This window comes from Dipodomys ordii, unplaced genomic scaffold (assembly GCF_000151885.1).
Source record: "Dipodomys ordii isolate 6190 unplaced genomic scaffold, Dord_2.0 Scaffold13, whole genome shotgun sequence".
In the NCBI taxonomy this organism is placed as follows: domain Eukaryota; kingdom Metazoa; phylum Chordata; class Mammalia; order Rodentia; family Heteromyidae; genus Dipodomys; species Dipodomys ordii.
In genome coordinates, this window is record NW_012267229.1 from 11,803,139 (window position 1) to 11,823,491 (window position 20,353).

Below are 20,353 nucleotides of genomic sequence, written 5' to 3' on the forward strand. Positions count from 1 at the left end.
ATGTGGTCAGATGCACATAGCTATTGCACCTAAGTGATCCTCTCCTAAAATATCCTCCTTTGGCTTATAGAGTATATAGGGAGTATATATGTAGGGTAGTATAATTTTTCATATCCCAGTATATTTTTTCTTTTTACGATGCATTGTGTTTACTTGTAGATTTTTGGAGGGTAAGTGAGGCGCAGAAATGGTGGGACAAAGGGTGAGCAAATGAAACAGTGATACTCACTAGACACTATGTTGACAATCAACTATACAACTTTTGGGTGGGGATAAGAGGGAAAAACTAGAAGAGAGGAAGGGACAGGGTGACATTGTCCAAAAAGGAATATACTCTTCATGTGACTTATATAACTGTAACCCCTCTGGACATCATCTTTATAATAACAATAAATAAATTTAAAAGGAAGAAAAAAAGGGATAGTAGGGGAAAAACAAAGGAGGACGCAACAGTGCTTGATAGGAAATGCAGTCATTACCTTCCGCATGTAACTGTAACCCCTCTGTACAGTATTTTCACAAAAAAATTATTTTTTAAAAAAGGAAAGAAAAAACTTCATGAGATGATCACTGAGAAGGGCCAGCACTGTGATCTTCATGAGCTTCCTGGGGCTCAGGATCACTGTCCTCAACTCATTCCTGTGATAGCTACTCTTATTATTTCCACATGGGGAAACTGAGGCAGAGAGTGGAAATTGTCCTTTGCCAACTACCTTGGTCAGTGGAGACACTGAGATTAAAATTCAGGCCCATATTACACAGGTTTATTTCTCTTGTCCTTTCCTTCCATTATCTTTCTTTCCTTCTTTCCTTCATCCTGCCATCCCTTCTTCCCACAATTTTATCATCACTCCTTTCTTTTTATCTTCCTTCCTCCCTATCTTCCATCTTTTTTCTTCTCTTCTTCCCTCTTTTTGATCTTATTTCTCTCCCTTCCTCCCCTTCCCCCTCAGCTTCTCAGCTGGACATTGAACAAAGGGCCTCACTCACGTTAACTCATACCCTACCACTAGCTACACCCACACCCTCCTAGATTCCAGATTTCTTTCTTCTAGCCATGTTATATCACTCTGCCTTTCAGTGGAGGTGAATCGCAGGGAGGAAGGCAGGGAGGCAAACCCCAGTGTGATCACTGCCAGTTGCACAACTCAGAAAGGACCAACGTTAAAACCCATTGCTGTTCTCATGGGTCACAGTGATGGATGTTTTTTCTACATGTGAAATATTTTGACTTTCAAAATATAGTTTCATTGAACTCTTGATAAAACCTTACATACTAGCATAGCAGATCACCTATTACAGATATTTGTGACTCTGTGTGTGTGTGTGTGTGTGTGTGTGTGTGTGTGCTAGTGTCCATCTACTAAGGTAGAGGTGAGTAGGAAGGAGGAGGTAAAGACACAGAGGCGCCTGCCTGCAGTATCTACCTCTGCTATACTTTGGATCTGAAATCTCCTCTCATCTGCCATGTGTTAAAGGCTTGGTCTCCTGAGTGGCCCCACTGGAAGGCTGTGGACCTTTAAGAGTTGAAGCCAGTGGGAGTCCTCAGATCATGGTGGGGACACATCCTTGAAGGAGGAGGAGGGACCCTGGTCTCTTCCCTTTCTGTCTCAATCTCCATTCTTGAGATGATCAGGCTTTGGACCCTCACATCCTCCTGACTATGAGGTGCTGACACTCCATATGCCCCAAAGTAACAGGGCCAACTGCCAACTGATCCTGAATGGAAACTATCTTGAACTCTGAAGCCATAAGCCATGACAACTCTTTTTTACTTGATACATAGATTTGTCTCAAGCATTTGTTATAGTTCATTCGAAATAAGGTATCATAGGCTTTCCTTCCTGAGCTGCCTTTGGACTATGATCCTCAGATCTCAGCCTACTGAGTAGCTAGAATCACAGGTCTGAGTCACCTCTGCTCAGCTTGAGATGAGTTTTTAAAGGATTATTCTAGCGCTTGGTTGAACACAGACCATCACAGGACAGACAGAAGTCACCAGAACATGCAGAAGGAGTAGGAGACAGCCAGTGCCTATATCCACACACAAAGGGTGGTTTTGCAAAGGACAACAGCAAGTAGAGCAAGGAGAAAGAGCTCAGATTATTTGGGTACATGTCGAAGAGGAACACTCATAGAGGTGGAAGAAACTCCAGGGTTTGGTTGGGTGTGTTGTACCCATGTATGGACATGTTATGATGAAGCCCCTTTTGTACACTTAACGTGTACTGATATTAAATGTTTTAAAACTACACTGTACACAAAAGTTGCCATGTCAGGATTTCAAGTCAATGACATCGACCACATTCACTATATTGTATAACCATCACACCCATTTCCCATTTCTGAAACAATATCCAAACTGAGTTCTGCACACATATGTATCAACTTCCTTCCCCTCAGGCCTGCTAGCCTCTGCACATTCTGTCTTTGTGAATTTGTCTATGTGAGATGTAACCAGACCTATATTGTCTTTTTGTCTCATTTATTTTACTTACCATGATATTTTCAAGGTTCATCCATGAAGGACATATTAGAATTAATTTTCTGTTAGGCCTGAGTAATATTCTATTACCAATGCCCATCCATTCACCTGTAGAAAAACATTTGAGCTATTTCAGTCTTTTCCCAATTGTGAATATAATTTATTTATGAAGATTAGTTCAGATCCCTGCTTTGAACTTGTGGAGTATCTGCCTAAGAGTAGAATTATTACACCACTGGGTAATTCTCTGTTTAGAGTTTCTCAGCACTACCACTGGTTTCCACAGCAGCCACACTGCTTTCTTTACTTTCCCACCAAGAAGGCCAAAAGATTCCAGTTGCTCTACACCCTTGTCAACACTTATCATTTTCTGGTTATTGTTTCATTTTGCCTTTGTCTTGGTAATAACGATTCTAAGAGATGGGAATGGCTTCTTATTGTCATGAACTGGCCCAGCAAGTAGATTTGTCTAGCATCTTTCCATGTGCTCATTGACTGCTCTATAGAGATTGACTGCTCTATAGAGAAACATACGCTCCTGTGCTTGTTCTTTTAGAAGTGAAGTGTGAGTTATTTTGTCATTCAGTTGTAGGAATTCTCTATATATTCTTGGTAGCAGTCACTGTTGACATAGATATTTGGCAAATATTTTCTCCTTTTCTATTCTCTCATCTGTTTTTAAGCACAACATATGAATTTATTCATGTTTATCACTTTTTTCTGATGTGAAAGAAATAGTTACCAAATCTTATACGATAAAGAATTTACTTGCATTTTGCGTTTACTTGTTATCTTTTTTCAGAGTTAGGGGTATTTTTTCGTTTTAGAGGTTACATTTAGGATTTTGATTCATTTTCAACTAATTGTTGCATGAAATACAAGACAAGGCTCCAATTCATCCTCTTGCTTGTAGACATTTACTTTTCCCAGATAATTGAATTGAACTATATGGAGTTCCTTCTGCATCTTGGGTCTGTGGGGTTATGTTTCATCACATTTGGCGTGACATTGCATTGGGAGTTCTGACCACCACTGTCAGTCTAGACTGTGTTGCTCTGGGGAGGAGGAGGCTGACCCTGAGTCTCCTGCTCTCAGACCATTCTGGGCTGTCACCCATGCTCATTTCTTCATGGCCCCCAGGAGTCACAGGACCCACCCACTATCATGGACAGGAAGTACAATGTAGCATGTGGACAGAAACCATGAGTCCTGCAGAGGACTCAGGGACTCAAAGCTGAGCTCTCCCATGTGTATAGCCCTCTCTGTGCCTCAGTTTCTCCTTTGTATTACAAGCTCCTGTGAAAGTTCACCCTGGCCACATAGGCAGCGTGACAAGCTCATGTTATACACTCAGTCAGTGAGAATCAGAGTTGATTAAATTTTGAGGAACTTCACAGAGTCCCATTAGGATGAATAACTTCTGTGTGTCCTCCAGGAACTGCTGCAGCTGAGCTGCAGGTGATCCAGCCTGACAGGGCGGTGTCTGTCGCCGCTGGAGAGACGGCCATGCTGCGCTGCACTGTGACCTCCATGCTCCCTGTGGGGCCCATCCAGTGGTTCAGGGGGAAAGGACCAAGACAGGACCTGATCATCCATTTCAAAGAACAACACAACCCACGCATCATAATAGTTTCAGATCCCACACAGAGAGACAACGTGGACTTTTCCATCCGCATCAGGAACATCACTCCAGCAGATGCGGGCACCTACTACTGCGTGAAGTTCCAGAAGACAGCCACTGAGGGGGACAAGGAGTTTAAGTCTGGACCAGGCACTGAGCTGTCTGTGATTGGTGAGTACAGTGCGGCTTCTTTTGTCTCCTAGAGTGTGACAGTATGTGCAGAATGACACCCTCAGTTCTGTGAGCAGCAGCCTAGAAGCAGGGGTGGTACTGGGCGGTGGTGTTCATGTGCTGGTCTTCCCTCTGTGGGCCAGTGAAGCACAGGTCTGCACAGGACCTGCTGCAGTGTTCCACAGCTGGCCAGTGGGGACCTCTCTCTTCTCTGGTCTTCCTGCTGCACAGCTAAGTCCCTTGGATCCAAAGAAGAAAGATGAGACAGGTCAGAGTTGGCTCCCTGCTTCCCCAGAGCATTCTGCTTGGTGGCCCAGGTCTCTTTTCATGCCACAGCCCTGAGGACTTACTGTGTGCCAGGCTCTGTTCTGAAATGCATGGAGAAGCAGGGAGCAGTCAAGCTGTGCCTGGTCACTCTGGTCTGTCCCATGAGGACCACTGTGGCCAGGGAGGTGAGGGGCAGGGCCTGATTTCCTGATGTCTTCTTCAGTGGCACCACTGAGGAGACTCCTGAGGGTCAGGTTCTCTGCTGAATGCCTGCCCTGGAGGGAGGGGCTGTGAGGTTGAGCCTCTGCCCTGGCTCTGTGTCCTCACCCTGGATTAGGCACTTGCTCTCACAGGTGCTGAAGCTCTTGGCAGAGCTGGGTCATTCACCCAGGCTCAGTTCTCCTGTGGGTCACATGGAGACTCAGGTGAGGGAGCAGTGAGGGTTTCTTGTCTGGTCCAGGGTTTTCTATCTACCTCCTGACCCCATGATTCTCTGCACACATAGACCATCCACCACCCATCCTAACCCCTTTTCACAGGTGAGAGCCAAATCCCAGACATGGTCAGGACCAGAACTAGAATCAGAGTCCCAAGCCATATTCATAGCTCATGCTAGACATCATCTCAGAGGAGCAAGTCTCAACACACGGCGAATCAACCAACCAGACAATTGAAAACGAAAACAGCAAGAAAGAGAAAAAAATTCTTGTTTCCAATTCTTGCAGTTCATGTTAATAAATAAAGCTTTTAAAAGTTATTATTATTATTTTGCAGTCATGGGGCCTGAACACTGGGCCTGGGCGCTGTCTCTCAGCTCTTTAGCTCAAGGCTAGCTCCCTAGCATTTGAGCCACAGCACCACTCCCGGCTTTTTCTGCTTATGTGGTGTTGAGGAATCAAACCCAGGGCCTCATGCATGCAAGGCAAGCGCTCTACCAATGAGCCACCTTCTGAGCCCGATAAATATTGTTTTATGTGGTCAGATGCACATAGCTATTGCACCTATATGATCCTCTCCTAAAATATCCTCCTTTGGCTTATAGAGTATATAGAGAGTATATATGTAGGACAGTATAATTTTTCATATCCCAGTATATTTTTTCTTTTTACGATACATTGTGTTTACTTGTAGATTTTTGGAGGGTAAGTGAGGCGCAGAAATGGTGGGACAAAGGGTGAGCAAATGAAACAGTGATACTCACTAGACACTATGTTGACAATCAACTATACAACTTTTGGGTGGGGATAGGAGGGAAAAACTGGAAGAGAGGAAGGGACAGGGTGACATTGTCCAAAAAGAAATATACTCTTCATGTGACTTATATAACTGTAACCCCTCTGGACATCATCTGTATAATAACAAATAAATTTAAAAGAAAGAAAAAACTTCATGAGATGAGCCCCTGGGAAAGGCCAGTACTCTGATCTTCATGAGCTTCTTGGGGCTCAGGATCATTCTCCTCAACTCATTCCTGTGATATTATCCAATTTCCAGATTGGGAAACTGAGGCAGAGAGTGTAAATTTTCTATTGTCACCTATGTTGTGTCCGTGGATACACTGAAATGGGAACTCAGGCCCATATTGCACGTTTATTCCTCTTATCATTTCCTTCCCTCCTTCATCCTTCTATGCCTCCCCCACTCCCTTTCATGTCTCCTTTCTTTTCTTTCTTTTATCCTCCCTTTCTTTCCTACTTTTTTCCTCCATTCCTGCCTTCTTTTTCTCCTTTTTTCTCTCTATCCTCTCTCTTTCTCATTCCTTCGCTCTTTTAGCTTCTCAGCTGGACATTGAATCTAGAGCCTCACTCATGTTAAACCATAATTTACCATTGGCTACACCCACAGCCTCCTAGGTTTCTAGGTTTCTTTCTTCTAGCCTGAATACCAGATTTCAAACTCTGTTACAGCACCATATTTTAAAATAATATACATACTGCAACGAACTTCAAAGATATGGCAACAAAGCACCTTTTTCTTAAATTTTTTTTTGTCTCTGATGACTTTGCATTCTTTACCTTATTGTGTATTCATATGCACATCTGTGGGAGGGCCGGGGGAGGACACCGAATCTGAGAAAAGAGGTGAAAAGTGCAGCAGTGAAACACATTGGCTGCATGAGATATTGATGAAAGTGAACTATGCCACTCGTGGGTGAAGATGAGCAAGAGAAGGGAAGAGAATGAGGGAACAGATGACACTAGGCAAAAGGAAATGAACTTATTACCTGATGTATGTAAAGGTAATCCCACTGTTATTTCTGGGTCTTCTAATCTGTTCCATTGATCTTTTGGGTCTATTTTTATGCCAATACCAAGCTGTTTTTGTTATTATGGCTCTATAGTAGAGCTTGAAATCTGGTATTGTGATATTGCCCCATTGCTTTTTTTTCTTTGCCTAGAATTGCTTTAGCTATTCTAGGTCTTTTGTTGTTCCATATGTATTTTTGGATGGTTTTCTCTGTCTTGGTAAAGAATGTCATTGCAACTTTGATGGGGATTGCATTGAATTTGTTGATCATTTTTGGCAGCATTGCCATTTTCACAATATTGATTCTGCCTATCCATGAACATGGAAGGTCTTTCCATTTCCTGATGTCCTCTTTGATTTCTTTCTTTAGATTTTTATAGTTTTTGCTATAAAGATCTTTTACATCTTTGGTTAGGTTAATTCCTAGGTATGTTTTTTGAGACCATTGCAAATGGGATTTTTTTTATGATTTCTCTTTCTGCTTGTACATTGTTGGCAAACAGAAAGACTACTGCTTTTTGTGGATTAATTTTGTATCCTGCTACTTTTCCAAAGTGGTTAATCAGCTTTATGAGTTTGGGGGTGGAGCTTTTTGGGTCCTTTAGGTATAAGATCATGCCATCTGCAAGTTAGGATATTTTAATTTTTTCTTTCTGTATGCGGATCCCTTTTATGCCTTTTTCTTGCCTTATTGCTCTGGCGAAGAGTTCCAGAACTATATTGAAGAGGAGAGAAGAGAGTGGACATCCTTGTCTTGTTTCAGGCTTTTGGGAAATAGCTTTAGTTTTTCCCCATTTCGTATGATGTTGACTGTTTGTCTGTCATATAAAACCTTTATTGTTTTAAGGAATGTTCCTTATATTCCTAGTTTCTCTGTGAATGGGTGTTGTATTTTGTTGAAGGGTTTTTTTTGGCACCTATTGAGATGATTATGTGGTTCTTGTCTTTGGCTGTGTTGATATGGTGAATTACATTTATTGATTTGCATATGTTAAACAAGCCTTGCATCTGTGGGATGAAGCCTACTTGGTCATTTTTTTATTAATAAGTTTTTTTATTATGAAAATACCATACAGAGGGGCTGTAATTACACGAACAAGGTAATGAATACATTTCTTATCAAGCATTGATGCCTCCTCCTCTGTTTCCCCTTACCATCATTGCCCTCCCATCCCCACCCCCTCAGCCTACTTGGTCATAATGTATGATTTTTTTTTTTGCTTGTGGGCTTGAACTTGGCCTGGACACTGTCCCTCAGCTCTTCAGTTCAAGACAAGCACTTTACCACTTGAGCCACAGCACCACTTCATAATGTATGATTTTTAAGATTTGCTTCTGGGTTCTGTTGGGAAATATTTTATTGAAGAGCTTTCCATCTGTGTTCATCAGACAAATTGGTCTGTAGTTCTCTTTTTTTTGTTGGATCCTTACCTGGTTTGGGGGTTAGTGTAATATTGGCTTCATAAAATGAGTTTGGGTTTGTTTCCTCTGCTTCTATTTCATGGAAAAGCTTGAAGAGTGTTGGTATTAGCTCATCTTTAAAAGTCTAATAGAATTCAGCAGCAAGTCCATCTGGGCCTGGGCTTTTCTTTACTAAAAGACTTCTGATTATTTCCTCTATCTGGTTGTATGTTATTGGTTTGTTTAGCTGGTTTTTATCTTCTTGGTTCAGTTTAGGCAACTTCTTTGTTTCTAAAAATTCATCCATGTCTGCTAGGTTTTCCTTCTTTAGTGAGTATAGGTTTTGAATCATTTGGATTTCTTGGATGTTGTAATATTTCCTGTGGCATCTCTGATCTCGTTGATTTGAATTTCCTCTCTTCTCTTTTTCATTAATCCCGCAAGTGGTCTGCCAATTTTATTAAATTTTTTGTTATTGGAGTTTCTTTATTATACCACTTCATGTTACCATTAATGATCGCCAAATTCTACATTTTATTAATTATTTTAAAGAACCAGCTATTTGTTTCATTAATTCTATGTATAGTTTTTTAGTTTCTGTTTTATTGATTTCTGCCCTAATCTTTGCTATCTCTTTCCATCTACTAGTTTTAAATTTGATTTTTTTGTTTTTCTCGCAGTTGTAATTGCATCACGAAGTTATTTATTTGAGATGTTTCTGTTTTCTTTATGTGTGCACTTAGGGCTATGGACTTTCCCCTCAGTACTGCTTTTGCTGTACTCCAGGGGTTCCATTACAATGTGTTTTTGTTTTCATTAAATTGTAAGAACTTCCTAATTTCTTCCTTAATTTCTTTTGTGTGTTATTTAGCCACCATGTGCGAGTGATTTCTGCAGTCTATTTTGTTGTTAAGAATTAATTTGATTCCACTGTGGTCAGAGAGGATGCAAGGACTTATATCAATCCTCTTGTATTTGCTTCGGTTCTTTATGTGTACTATGATATGATCTATTTTGGAGAATGTTCCATGGCTGCTGAGAAGAATATGTATTGGGTTATTGTTGGGTGAGAATACTCTGTAGAAGCCTATTAAGTCCATTTGGGTTATGGTGTTATTTAGTTCAGAGGCTTCTTGGCTTAGCGTTTATTTGGTGAGGTATTAAAATCTCTCACTATTGTCTTTGGGTCTATCTTGTTCTGTATTTGTTTAATGTATTTAGGTGAGCCATTGTTTGGTGCATAGATATTGACCACTCTGATTTCCTCTTCCTGGATCATTCCTTTTACTAATAGGTAATGATGTTCTCTGTCTCTGTACTGATTTTAATGAAAAGTCTATTTTATTAGATATCAATACGGCTACTCCTGCCTTCTTGCAGGGAGCATTTGCATGGAAGACCTTTTTCTATCCCTTCACTCAGAATTTGTTTTTTGTTTTTTGTACTTTTGGTCATGGGGCTTGAACTCTGGGCCTGGGTGCTGTCCCTCAGCTCTTCAGCTCAAGGCGAGTGCTCTACCACTTGAACCACAGAGCCACTTCCGGTTTTCTGAGTGGCTTACTGAAGATAAGAGTCTCATGGACTTTCCTGCCCGGGCTGGCTTTGAACCATGATCCCCAGATCTCAGCTTCCTGAGTAGCTAGGATTCCAGGTGTGAACCACCAATGCCCGGCTCAGAATTGATTTTTATCTTTGTGAGATGGGTCTCTTGGAGGCAACAAATGGATGGATATTTATTTGGAACCAATCTGCTGTCCTTTTTCTTTAGATTGGAGAATTGAATCCGTTAATGTTTAGGGTTAGCATAGGGAGATGTGTTATTTCCTGATATTTTCTTGATTTCCTGTATTTTGTTTCTTTCCTCTTCCTGTGCTTACTAAATTGGTCTTCTAGTAATTTTTGTCTGATGTGTTTCCCTGATTTTGATGGTTTTCTTCAGATTGTATTCCTCCCTTTAGTATTCTTTGTAATGCTCGTTTAGTTTTCATGAATTCCTTTAATTTTTGTTTCTAATGGAAGATTTTGGTTTCACCATCAAATGTAAATGATACCTTCACTGGATCTACCAGTTTGGATTGGCAGTTGTTGGTCTTCAGGGTTTGGGTTATAGCATTACAGGATCTTCTTGCATTGAAGATTTGTGTACAGAGGTCTGTAGTGATTCTGATTTTCATTCCATTATAATATAGCTCCTTCTTTGATTTTTCAGCCTTTAAAAGCAATTCCTTGCTATTACAAATCTAATATTTTCACTATGATGTATCAAGAAGTGTTTCTTTTTTTGAGGGGGAGGGATCCGGTCGTGGGGCCTGAACTCTGGGCCTGGGCACTGTCCCTCAGCTCTTCAGCTCAAGGCTAGTGCTCTACCACTTGAGCCACAGAGCCACTTCTGGCTTTTTTTTCTGCTTATGTGGTGCTGAGGAATCGAACCCAGGGCCTCATGTATGCAAGGCAAGCTCTCTACCACAGCCACCTTCCCAGCCCAAAAAGTGGTTGTTTTTTTTTTTTAATCCTGTCTACTAGGAATTCTATATGCTTCTGTTAGGTGAGATTTTATCTCTTAAGATTGGGAAAGTTCTCCATTATTATTTTACTGAATAGATTTTCGATGCCTTTACTATTAAATTCTTTCCCCTTGCCGATCCCAATTATGCATTAATTTGATTTCTTAGCTGAGTCTGTAAATTCTTGGATTTCTTTTTTTTTGGGGGTGGGGGGTCCAGTCGTGGGGCCTGAACTCTGGGCCTGGGCGCTGTCCCTTAGCTCTTCAGCTCAAGGCTAGCGCTCTACCACTTGAGCCACAGCGCCACTTCCAGCTTTTTTCTTTTTGCTTATGTGGTGCTGAGGAATCGAACCCAGGGCTTCAGGCATGCAAGGCAAGTGCTCTACCACTGAGCCACCTTCCCAGCCCCTTGTATTTCTTTTTGGTAGTTCTGAGTGTTTTTCCCATACCTTTGGCTTTCTGTTCTGGCTCCACTGTTTTATCCTCAACTCCTCATTGTCTATTTTCCATTTCACTTATTCTGTTACCTATGTGGTTTGCATTGTGGAAATTGAACCTTTTATGCTTCTGAGACCAATTCTCATAGTGTTAATTTTATCTTAATGAGGTGTATAGTGTGTCTATTTGGTCTCCATTTCTTTTTGGGAGTTCTGGATTTTCTTTGTCATTTTTTTCTTTTTTGGGGGGGGGTCCAGTCGTGGGGCCTGAGCTCTGGGCCTGGGCACTGTCCCTCAGCTCTTCAGCTCAAGGCTAGAGTTCTACCACCTGAGCCACAGTGCCACTTCCGCTTGTGGTGCTGAGGAATCGAACCCAGGGCCTCAGGCATGCAAGGCAAGCGCTCTACCACTGAACCACCTTCCCAGCCCTCTCTGTACTCTTGAAATTGTTTTTGCATCTCCCTTTATTTCATTGGCCATTTCTGCCATCATTTCTTTAATGGTTCTTTTGTCCTCCATCTCTTCTTCAATCTTACTGTGGTCCTTCACTGAATTGTTGTTGGCTTTTGAATTTGGCTTATTGTCTTTATTGTTCATGAATCTTGTAATCTTTTATTGTGATTTATGCATTTGGGTTCAGGGATTGTCAGAACTGTGGCCAGGGCCTGGCTTTGTTTGCACCCAAGAGATGACAGCCCTTGCTTGGCCCAGGCTAGCTCATACCGGATGGACTAGACCGCACTGGGTCCCTGGGTCAGAAAGCAACTAGATGTGTGCTTGGCCCAAGGGTAGCTGAAAAGCTCTCAGTCCCATATGCAGCAGTCCTGGGAAGATCAGATTCAGGTCTTGGGATGAGTGCATGCTTCGGAAGCAGAAAGGAAGTTTGTTTGCACTTTGACCCTGGTTTGGTTCTTCCTCTCAGGTGGCTGTTGCCTGGTGGGTGGCTTCTGCATGTGTGTGTGAGTTTGTGTGTGTGCAAGGGTCCAGGAGAGTGTGTGTGTATGTGCAAGGTTCCAGGGGAGAGTGTGTGTGTGTGTGTGTGTGCAAGGGTCCAGGGGAGTGATCTGCCAGCAGCTGCTCAAATGGGCCTGCTTGCTGCTGGAGGCTGGGGAGAGTAGCTTCAGGCCTCTGGGATGGGCCAGATGTTCAGAAGGGGCAGCCGCCCATTGGTGCATGGAATTTTGTCTATGTTGTTTTCAAACAGGCCAGGTTTCCCTGCTGCTAGGGTTGTGGAGGTTGCAGGGTCCTTGGTCCCACCCACCATAATTGTGATGGCTTTCTGCTAGAAGCTAGTAGGTGGAGTGGGAGGAGCGAGGAAGGGCTCTGGCCCCTTTATTCTCTTCCACTGTGGTGTCCCTTCTTGGGCAGGAGGAAGTCATCTGGACCAAGCTTCTGTGGGTGACCACCAGTAGTGGTCTCCTGTGGGCAGAGGGGAGGGGTCTCAGTAAGAGGGTGCTTACTGATCCTGGGATGGGCTATGGACTGACCAGCAGCCCAGTGGCAAATCTCTGTGTCAGAATACTGCAGCTTGCAGACTAGGTCCAGAGGCCTGGGCAGCCACAGAGACAGTCTTGCAACTCTGTCCCATTGGTTGTGGGTTGACTGGTGGCACCATTGAAACTCTCTGGGTCATCACAGTGCCTTGCCACTGGTCTCTGTCTCTTTATGTTTCCTTGATTGCAGTCACCTATGACATCGATGCTTTGCAAATATTTGATCCTTTTCTATTCTTTCCTCTGGTGGTAAGTTTGTGACTTTGTTGTCATATGAAAGAAATAATTGCTGAATCTGATGTTATAAAGAGTGTGCTTATGTTTTGAGTTTACTTATATTTTCTTTTCTCAGAGTGTGGAGTTTAATTTTATTTTTAGTGTTGTCATTCAGGTATTTGATTCATTTTGAGCTATTTTTTGCATGTAGTACAAGGTAAAGCTGTGAATTTATTCTGTTGATTGTAGACATTCAGTTTTCCCAGATTACTGAGTTGAACTAGATGGAGCTAATTCTACATCTTGGGTCTGTGGGGTTATATTTGATCAAGTTTGGCATGACTTTATCCAGGGAGTTCTGAGCACCATTGTCACTCCAGCCTGATGGGAAAAAGCATCCTGGTACCTGTGGCACTCTGGGGAGGAGAGAAGCTGACCCTGAGTCTCTTGTTCTCAGGCCCATTCTCTGTGCTGCTACCCATGCTCATTTCTTCATGCTTATTCTTCACATGACCCACCCACTATCATGGACCAGGAAGTACAAGACACCATGTGGACAGAAACCATGAGTATTGCAGGGGACTCAAAACTGAGCTCTCCCATTATATTTTCTTCTCTGTACCTCAGTTTCTCCTTTATATTACTAGCCCATATGAGATTTCATCCTGATTACACAGGCTGCGTGCTCTGCTCATGTTATATTCTTGGTTAGTGAGAGTCAGGGTTGATTAAACTTTGAGGAACCTCACAGGGTCCTGTCAGGAGGAATAACTGCTGTGTTTCCCCCCGGAGCAGCTGAAGATGGGGAGCTGCAGGTGATACAGCCATACAGATTAGTGTCTGTCACCGCTGGAGAGATGGTCACACTGCCCTGCACTGTGACCTCCCTGCGCCCTGTGGGACCCATCCAGTGGTTCAGGGGGAAAGGACAAAGCAGAGAGTTGATCTTCCAGTTCCAAGAGCCCTACCATACACGCGTCACACCAGTTTCAGATCCCACCCAGAGAGGCAACATGGACTTTTCCATCCGCATCAGGAACATCACCCCAGCAGACGCGGGCACCTACTACTGCGTGAAGTTCCAGAAGACAGCCACTGAGGGGGACCAGGAGTTTAAGTCTGGTCCAGGCACTGAGCTGTCTGTGAGTGGTGAGTAGTGTGGGTGCCTGTGTCCCCTAGAGTGAGACGATATAACCAGAATAATGCCCTCCGTTCTGTCAGCAACAGCCTAGAAGCAGGGGTGGTGCTCATGTTTATGCTCTGATGACCTTCTGTGGGCCAGGGAAGCCCAGGTCTGCACAGGACCTGCCGCAAGGTTCCACAGCTGGCCAGTGGAGACATTCATCCTCTGGTCTTCCTAGACCATCGCTGGCCAGTGAGAACATCTGTTCCCTGGTCTCCCTGCCCCACAGCTGACCAGTGGGGACATCTAGTCCCTGGTCTCCCTGTTCCAGGGCTGTCCAGTTGGGACCTTCACCCCCTGGTCTTCCTGGGCCACAGCCAAGCCCCTTGGCTCCAATGAAGAAAGGCCAGACAGTGTGATTGACTTTCCCTTCACAGGTCAGGCAAGGCCTGCTGTCTTCAGGGAGCACTCCTGCTTGACGGCCGAGCTCTCTTTTCACACCACAGCACTGAGGACTGGCTTTGCTCTGAAAGCCATGGGGAGCAGGGAGCATCCCAGGCTGAGGCTTTACTCCCTCCAAGCTTTACCTCATTCCTCCTGTCCCTCCTCTTCTCTGAGGACAAGCTGCAGCACCAGGACAAAGAGGGACAGGTCATGATTTCCTGATGTCTTTTTTCACAAGCTGTACTGAGGAGACACCTGACGGACTCAGATTCCCTGCTGAATGCCAGTAGGAGCCAGGCTTCAGTATGACCAGAAGAACAGAGCCTCAGTGTCTCCAATGGATCAAAATCCACCAGGACCCTCACTATATATCCACAACATGGAAAGAAACGTTTCTGTTTGAGCTTCTGCCACCTTTAAACACCTTATGAGTTAAAGGTTTCACAGACAAGGAAACTAGGACTGGGGAACAGTTGGGGTGCTGTTGATGACTTCTTGCCCTTAGAACAGGGGATTACACGAGCTTATCAAAGGACATCTGAGGTTCTTGAGGACCTGGCCACCAGCAGCCTGTAAAGCCGATGTGTGCTGATGAATGAAATGCTCCCCTCCAGTGCTCACTGCCCCAGTGGCTGGCTACAATCCTTCCTAGAACCACTCTGTGTTATTTCCCTGCCATGGAATACAAGAGCGCTTTTCCTCTTTTTGAAAAGACCAGGATCCACCCAGCACAATGAGTGTTGGGAGACTAATCTTCTGGGTCAATGCTGGGTCAGTGGTTTGATTGTGGGAAAAGTAAAGATAAGAAGCAAAGAACAATTTCATTGCTAGAGAAATGAACAGAAGATGCATAATCACATCCACTAAGAGTTCAGGCCTGGCTGGACATCCAATGCAAACAGAGTCCAGAGTTGAGTGACCAAGTGATTAAAGACATTGTCCTACAAAAAGAATATCACTCTCATAGTTAATAAGATTTAAAATAATTCTTCCACATCTAAAAGAGAGTACTAGGTAGTGGTAGCTCACATTTGTAATCCTATGTCCTAGGAGGCTGAAATCAAAGGATTGTGGTTTGCAGCCACCCTGGGCTGAAATGTCTGTGAGGTGCTTGTTTTCAATTAATCAGCAAAAAACTAGAAATGAAGCTGTGACTCGATTAGTGGAGTACTAGCCTTGGGCAAAAAGGCTAAGGGACAGTGTCCAGACCCTGAATTTAAGCCCTAGTATGGAGATTAAACTAACAAACTAAATAAACAAGTAAATAACAGTATATATATTTAAAAACAATTTTTGTTTTAATTCGTGTGTGTGTGTGTGTGTGTGTGTGTGTGTTTGTGCACATGCACATGTGCATGCCCTTCCTGGGATTGAATTCAAGTCCTTGATACTGTCTCTGAGCTTTTATGCTCAAGGTGAGCACTCTACCACTTGAGCTACAGTTCCACTTCTGGCTTTTTGATGGTTAGCTGGAAATATGAATCTCACAACTTCCCTTGCCAAGGCTGATCTCAAACTGTGTTCCTATGAGGTCAACCTCCTGAGTAGCTAGGATTACAGGCATCAGGGTTAATTCATCTTTAAATGGTAACATTTTCCTGTGAAAGTATCTGGGTATTAAAAAATCTTTGAAAACCAGGAGCCCATCATTCATGCCTGTAATCAAAGCTAATCAGGAGGCTGAGGTTGGAGGATCATCATTCAAAGCCAGCCCAGGAGCCCTTGAGACTTTTTTCTTTCTTTCTTTCTTTCTTTCTTTTTTTTTTTTGGTTGGTCATGGGGCTTGTACTTTGGGCCTGGGGAAGACTCTTATCTCCACTTAAACACTCAAAAACCAGAAGTGGTACTATAGTTCAAAGGGGTAGAACACATTAGCCTTGAGCAACAGAGCTCAGGGACAATGCCAAGGCCCTGAGTTCAAGCCCTCAAACCACCAAAAAAAACAAAATTGTTAAAAATGATGAATTCAGCATCTCTTAAGATTCTGGGCCACATAGTACTCCTCTTATGTCAAATGCATGGTCCCTAGCCACTGATGCCATTTGAGGAGGTTCTGGAAACTTTAGGAAAAGGGGCCCAAATTGGAGGGATTAGGTCACTGGAGCATGGTTTAGGAAGCTCCGTCTTGCCCGAAACATTTTTTTCTCTCTCTCTTTCTCTGTTTCCCTTAATAAACCCCATGACACATCCTGAGTAACCCATATCACATGGATTCCAAGTCCAGGATGCTCTCTACCCAGGTGTCAAGAGTCAACAGAGCCCGGAAACATGACCTGAAACCTCTGAAAATGGAACAAAATCAATCCTCCCACCTTTTAAATTGGATTTCTTGGACATTAACAGAACCATTCCCATTAACTACATTAGGTTGAACCAATTGTAGGGAGTTGTGTTTTTTGATGAACTGTCTACTCTTCAGGGTCAATTTTCTGCATGCAGAATTCCTCACTACATACCCTTACCATCCCTGTGATTTATCTAGGATCAGCCATGGGTCCCCTGGTTCCATCCTGATGAGATAATGTGTCTGTTTCTCCTGGGCATCATCAGTCTTACTAGAAGATCTCAATTTTATGACTCTTTTCAATGACCCAACTTCATGTTTCAGTAATCTTGACCACTGTTTCTCTGTTTTCTACTTTCAGCTACTTCTAAAAAATTATTCCCTTTCTGTTGATTTTGCTCTTCAGTTTGTAGTATTGTGAGGTAGGAGATTTTGAGAGTGGACTTTAGACTTTCCTCTTCCTTTTTCCTCCAGCTTGAACCAGGGTAGCCAGGACAGGGCCCAGGTTCAAAGTCTTCAGAGTGTGGTAGGCCCAGGTCACTGTGGATGGGGCAAGTGCTGGCTCTGGGGAGAAATAACTCCGGGGGGCTCTCTAATGGCTCTTCCTGTGTCTTGATTTTTCAGGTACGATGTATTTTAATCTTGCTGTGCTCCTGATAATTCTGCTCTTCAGCTCCAAGGTGTTGCTGGCAGTTGGAGTCTCTGCCATCTACATCCATAGGAAACAGATGGTAAGTTGAAAGGGAGGGAAGGCAGGCCAAGGAAGGGTCAGCAGGCAACCAGTTCACTGTCACACAGTGTCAGAGTCAATGAAGTCTAAAGGGGACAGCAGTCCCTCCCCACCTCAGAAGTCTCATGGAGCCTTCTGAGAGGTGTCCAGTTCCAGAGTGAGTGTGAGTGCTGCAGGAGGGGTGAGGTCAAGGGTTTGGAAAGGGTGTCCACAGGGTCTGAGGGGCTGCATGGAGGAGGTGGAACAAAGAGTGGGAAGAGGGACAAAGCACTCCATAGTCCCCTTGGAGGCCATCACTAGATTCCTTCAAGGCTGGGACTCCCTGGGACAAGGAGAATGCAACTTGAAACAATGTGAAAAGTTTCAGGTGTGCAGATTAAGGGCTGGCCCTCCTCTGGCTGAATGGATAAAAGAGAGCCATTTGACCCAACACAATGGACAAAGAGTGGGCATGCAAGCAGGAAGCTAAGGGAAGGGCACAGTGCTGTCCCAGGGGCTCCTGTCCTCTCTGGACAGGTGCCCGGTAGTGAGCAGCACCAGGAACATCAGAGCACTCAGGAGACAATTCATGAATGAGGTGAGGACTCAATGTGACATCTCCTCCACAGCGCTCTCCTTCCTCCAACTCTGCCAAACAGGACTCTCGGTCACTGACATCTTCACACTTGAAAACATCCAACCTGGGGTAAAAAGCAGACCGGAACTTTTCAAGGACTCTGCTCCAGATGCCCCCAGATTTCTGTTTCTCATCTGTATGGAGACGTGATGCCCACCCACCACCCCCACAATTTAGACTGCATTTCTGCTCCTGAACTGAAGCTATAAAACCAGCTCTGAGGACTGACTCAGAACATCGCTTCAGGATGTGAAAGATGAGCCCAGCCTGAACACATTAAGAGGCTCCCACCCATCACTTCTGGATGGCCCATCAGTTATGGAAGCATGATTGTGTACCTAGGGCAATGCTCATGTAAGATAAGGTGTCTTTGGATCTGTGGTGGAGAAATTGAGGAGGTAAATTTAATATGGCTGGGTAGCGGATAGACATGAATGGATGAGTGTGATTTTTTTCTGAGTTTAACCAACTGGAGGAGATGACATGACCACACCCTCAACAGGAATGAGGTAGGAGATTGTGGCTGCATAAGAGCGGATGTCAAATTCATATCTGAATAGTTGATTTACACAAATAAAGATGTCAAGAAGGCTGAAGAATATATGTCCACATCATGAACTCAAATGACTCAAATAGCAACAGGTAGATTAAAAATTTTGCTTTTTTGTATTTGTTGGTACTCTAGTACTCTACTTCTTGAACCACAGCTCTGTTCCTGCCACTCCTGGCATTTTGGTAGTTCACAAGAGATAAGACTCTCATAGACTTGCAAACCATGATCTTCCGATCTCAGCCTCCAGAGTAGCTGAGATTACAGGTGTAAAGGACCGGTGCCTGATGACAGGATTTTAACCTGGGTTGTATCTGGTTCAAAAACTGGGCCTCTTGCACATTAATTCATTATCCACCCTCTACAGAGCTCAGAGACACATGAAAGCAGTGTGGGATGATGTAGAGACTGACTATGTGTCTCTTGGAAGAATGTAGCTTTCCAGAACAATGGGATGTTCGGTAGGGGGGGTGACATCAAAGGGAGTAAAGAGAGTTATCTTTGTACATTACCTAACAGCAGGTGTAGTCTCTGCTTTCCTTTCTTCCCTTGTTCTAACTGCTGGCTCTGAAACTTAGTGGGAACCAGAACAGGAGACATTAGTCCCAAAGACACCATGGATAGGAAAAGTGATTAATAGGAATGCTTGGTTGTTGAACGCTTAGCAGCTGAGTATGAGAGTCTCTAGAAATAAGCTTGGTGATTGGGTAGAGCCCATTCCAGGGTTGAAGGGAGGAAGAAGGTTTATGCTGGTTCTGGTTTTGTTGGCATTGTTGTTGCCTTTATTTTTTTGCTGGCACTGGGGTTTGAACTCAGAGCCTCATCTCTCGCTTAGCTTCTTTTGATCAAGGCTGGCGCTAAACCATTTGAGCCACACCTCCAAGTCTAGCTAGTTTTCTGGTTGACAACAGTGTCTCAGCTTTGTCTACTCCAGTTACCTTTAAACTATAATTCTCAGACCCCAGGCTTCTCCGTAGCTAAGATTACAGGCAGGAGCCTTCTGTACCTGGCTTTGGTTCTGCAATTCCTCAGCTTTTATTCTGCCTATTTTTCCTTCAAAATTTGGCACTAATTGGAAGGATCAACATCGTGAAAATGGCAATACTTCCCAAGGCTATCTACAAATTCAATGCGATACCTATCAATATTCCAACCTCATTCTTCAAGGAAATAGAAGAGGCAATCCAAAAATTCATATGGAACAATAAAAGACCCCAAATAGCAAAAATGATCCTTAACAGAAAGAATAGTGCTGGAGGAATATCAATACCAAATTTCAAACTCTACTACAAAGCCATAGTAATTAAAACAGCTTGGTACTAGCACCAGAACAGACCTGAGGACCAATGGAATAGAATTGAAATCCCAGAAATGAAGCTACAGACATATAGCCATCTAATCTTCAATAAGGGAGCTAAAAAAATAGAATGGAAGAAAGACAGCCTCTTTAGCAAATGGTGCTGGCAAAATTGGTTAACTACTTGTAGAAAACTAAAACTAGATCCTTATATTTCAGCCTGTACCAGAACCAACTCCAAATGGATCAAAGACCTCGAAGTCAAAGCAGACACTCTGAAAACATTACAGGACGGAATAGGAGAAACCCTAGGTTTCCTTGGCACAGGCCGAAATTTTCTTAATAGAGACCCTGAAACACAACAAATCAAAGAAAGGTTGGACAAATGGGATTGCATGAAATTGCAGAGCTTCTGCATGGTAAAGGACATAGCTAGCAAAATCAATAGAAAGCCCAGGGATTGGGAGA

At 43.5% G+C, this 20,353-nt stretch overlaps 1 protein-coding gene across 1 annotated transcript in view; it reads left to right on the forward strand.

Moving 5' to 3' along the window:
* LOC105981607 overlaps positions 1 to 18,339 on the forward strand; it is a 25,669-nt gene extending 7,330 nt beyond the window's left edge. Inside the window, exons 2-5 of the mRNA XM_013010819.1 lie at positions 3,921 to 4,286; positions 13,643 to 13,990; positions 17,317 to 17,423; positions 18,031 to 18,339. Of these exons, the coding sequence (XP_012866273.1) occupies positions 3,921 to 4,286; positions 13,643 to 13,990; positions 17,317 to 17,423; positions 18,031 to 18,111 (902 nt within the window). The 3' untranslated portion in view covers positions 18,112 to 18,339. The remainder of the gene's footprint in view (positions 1 to 3,920; positions 4,287 to 13,642; positions 13,991 to 17,316; positions 17,424 to 18,030) is intronic.
* The last annotated feature ends 2,014 nt before the right edge of the window (positions 18,340 to 20,353 follow it).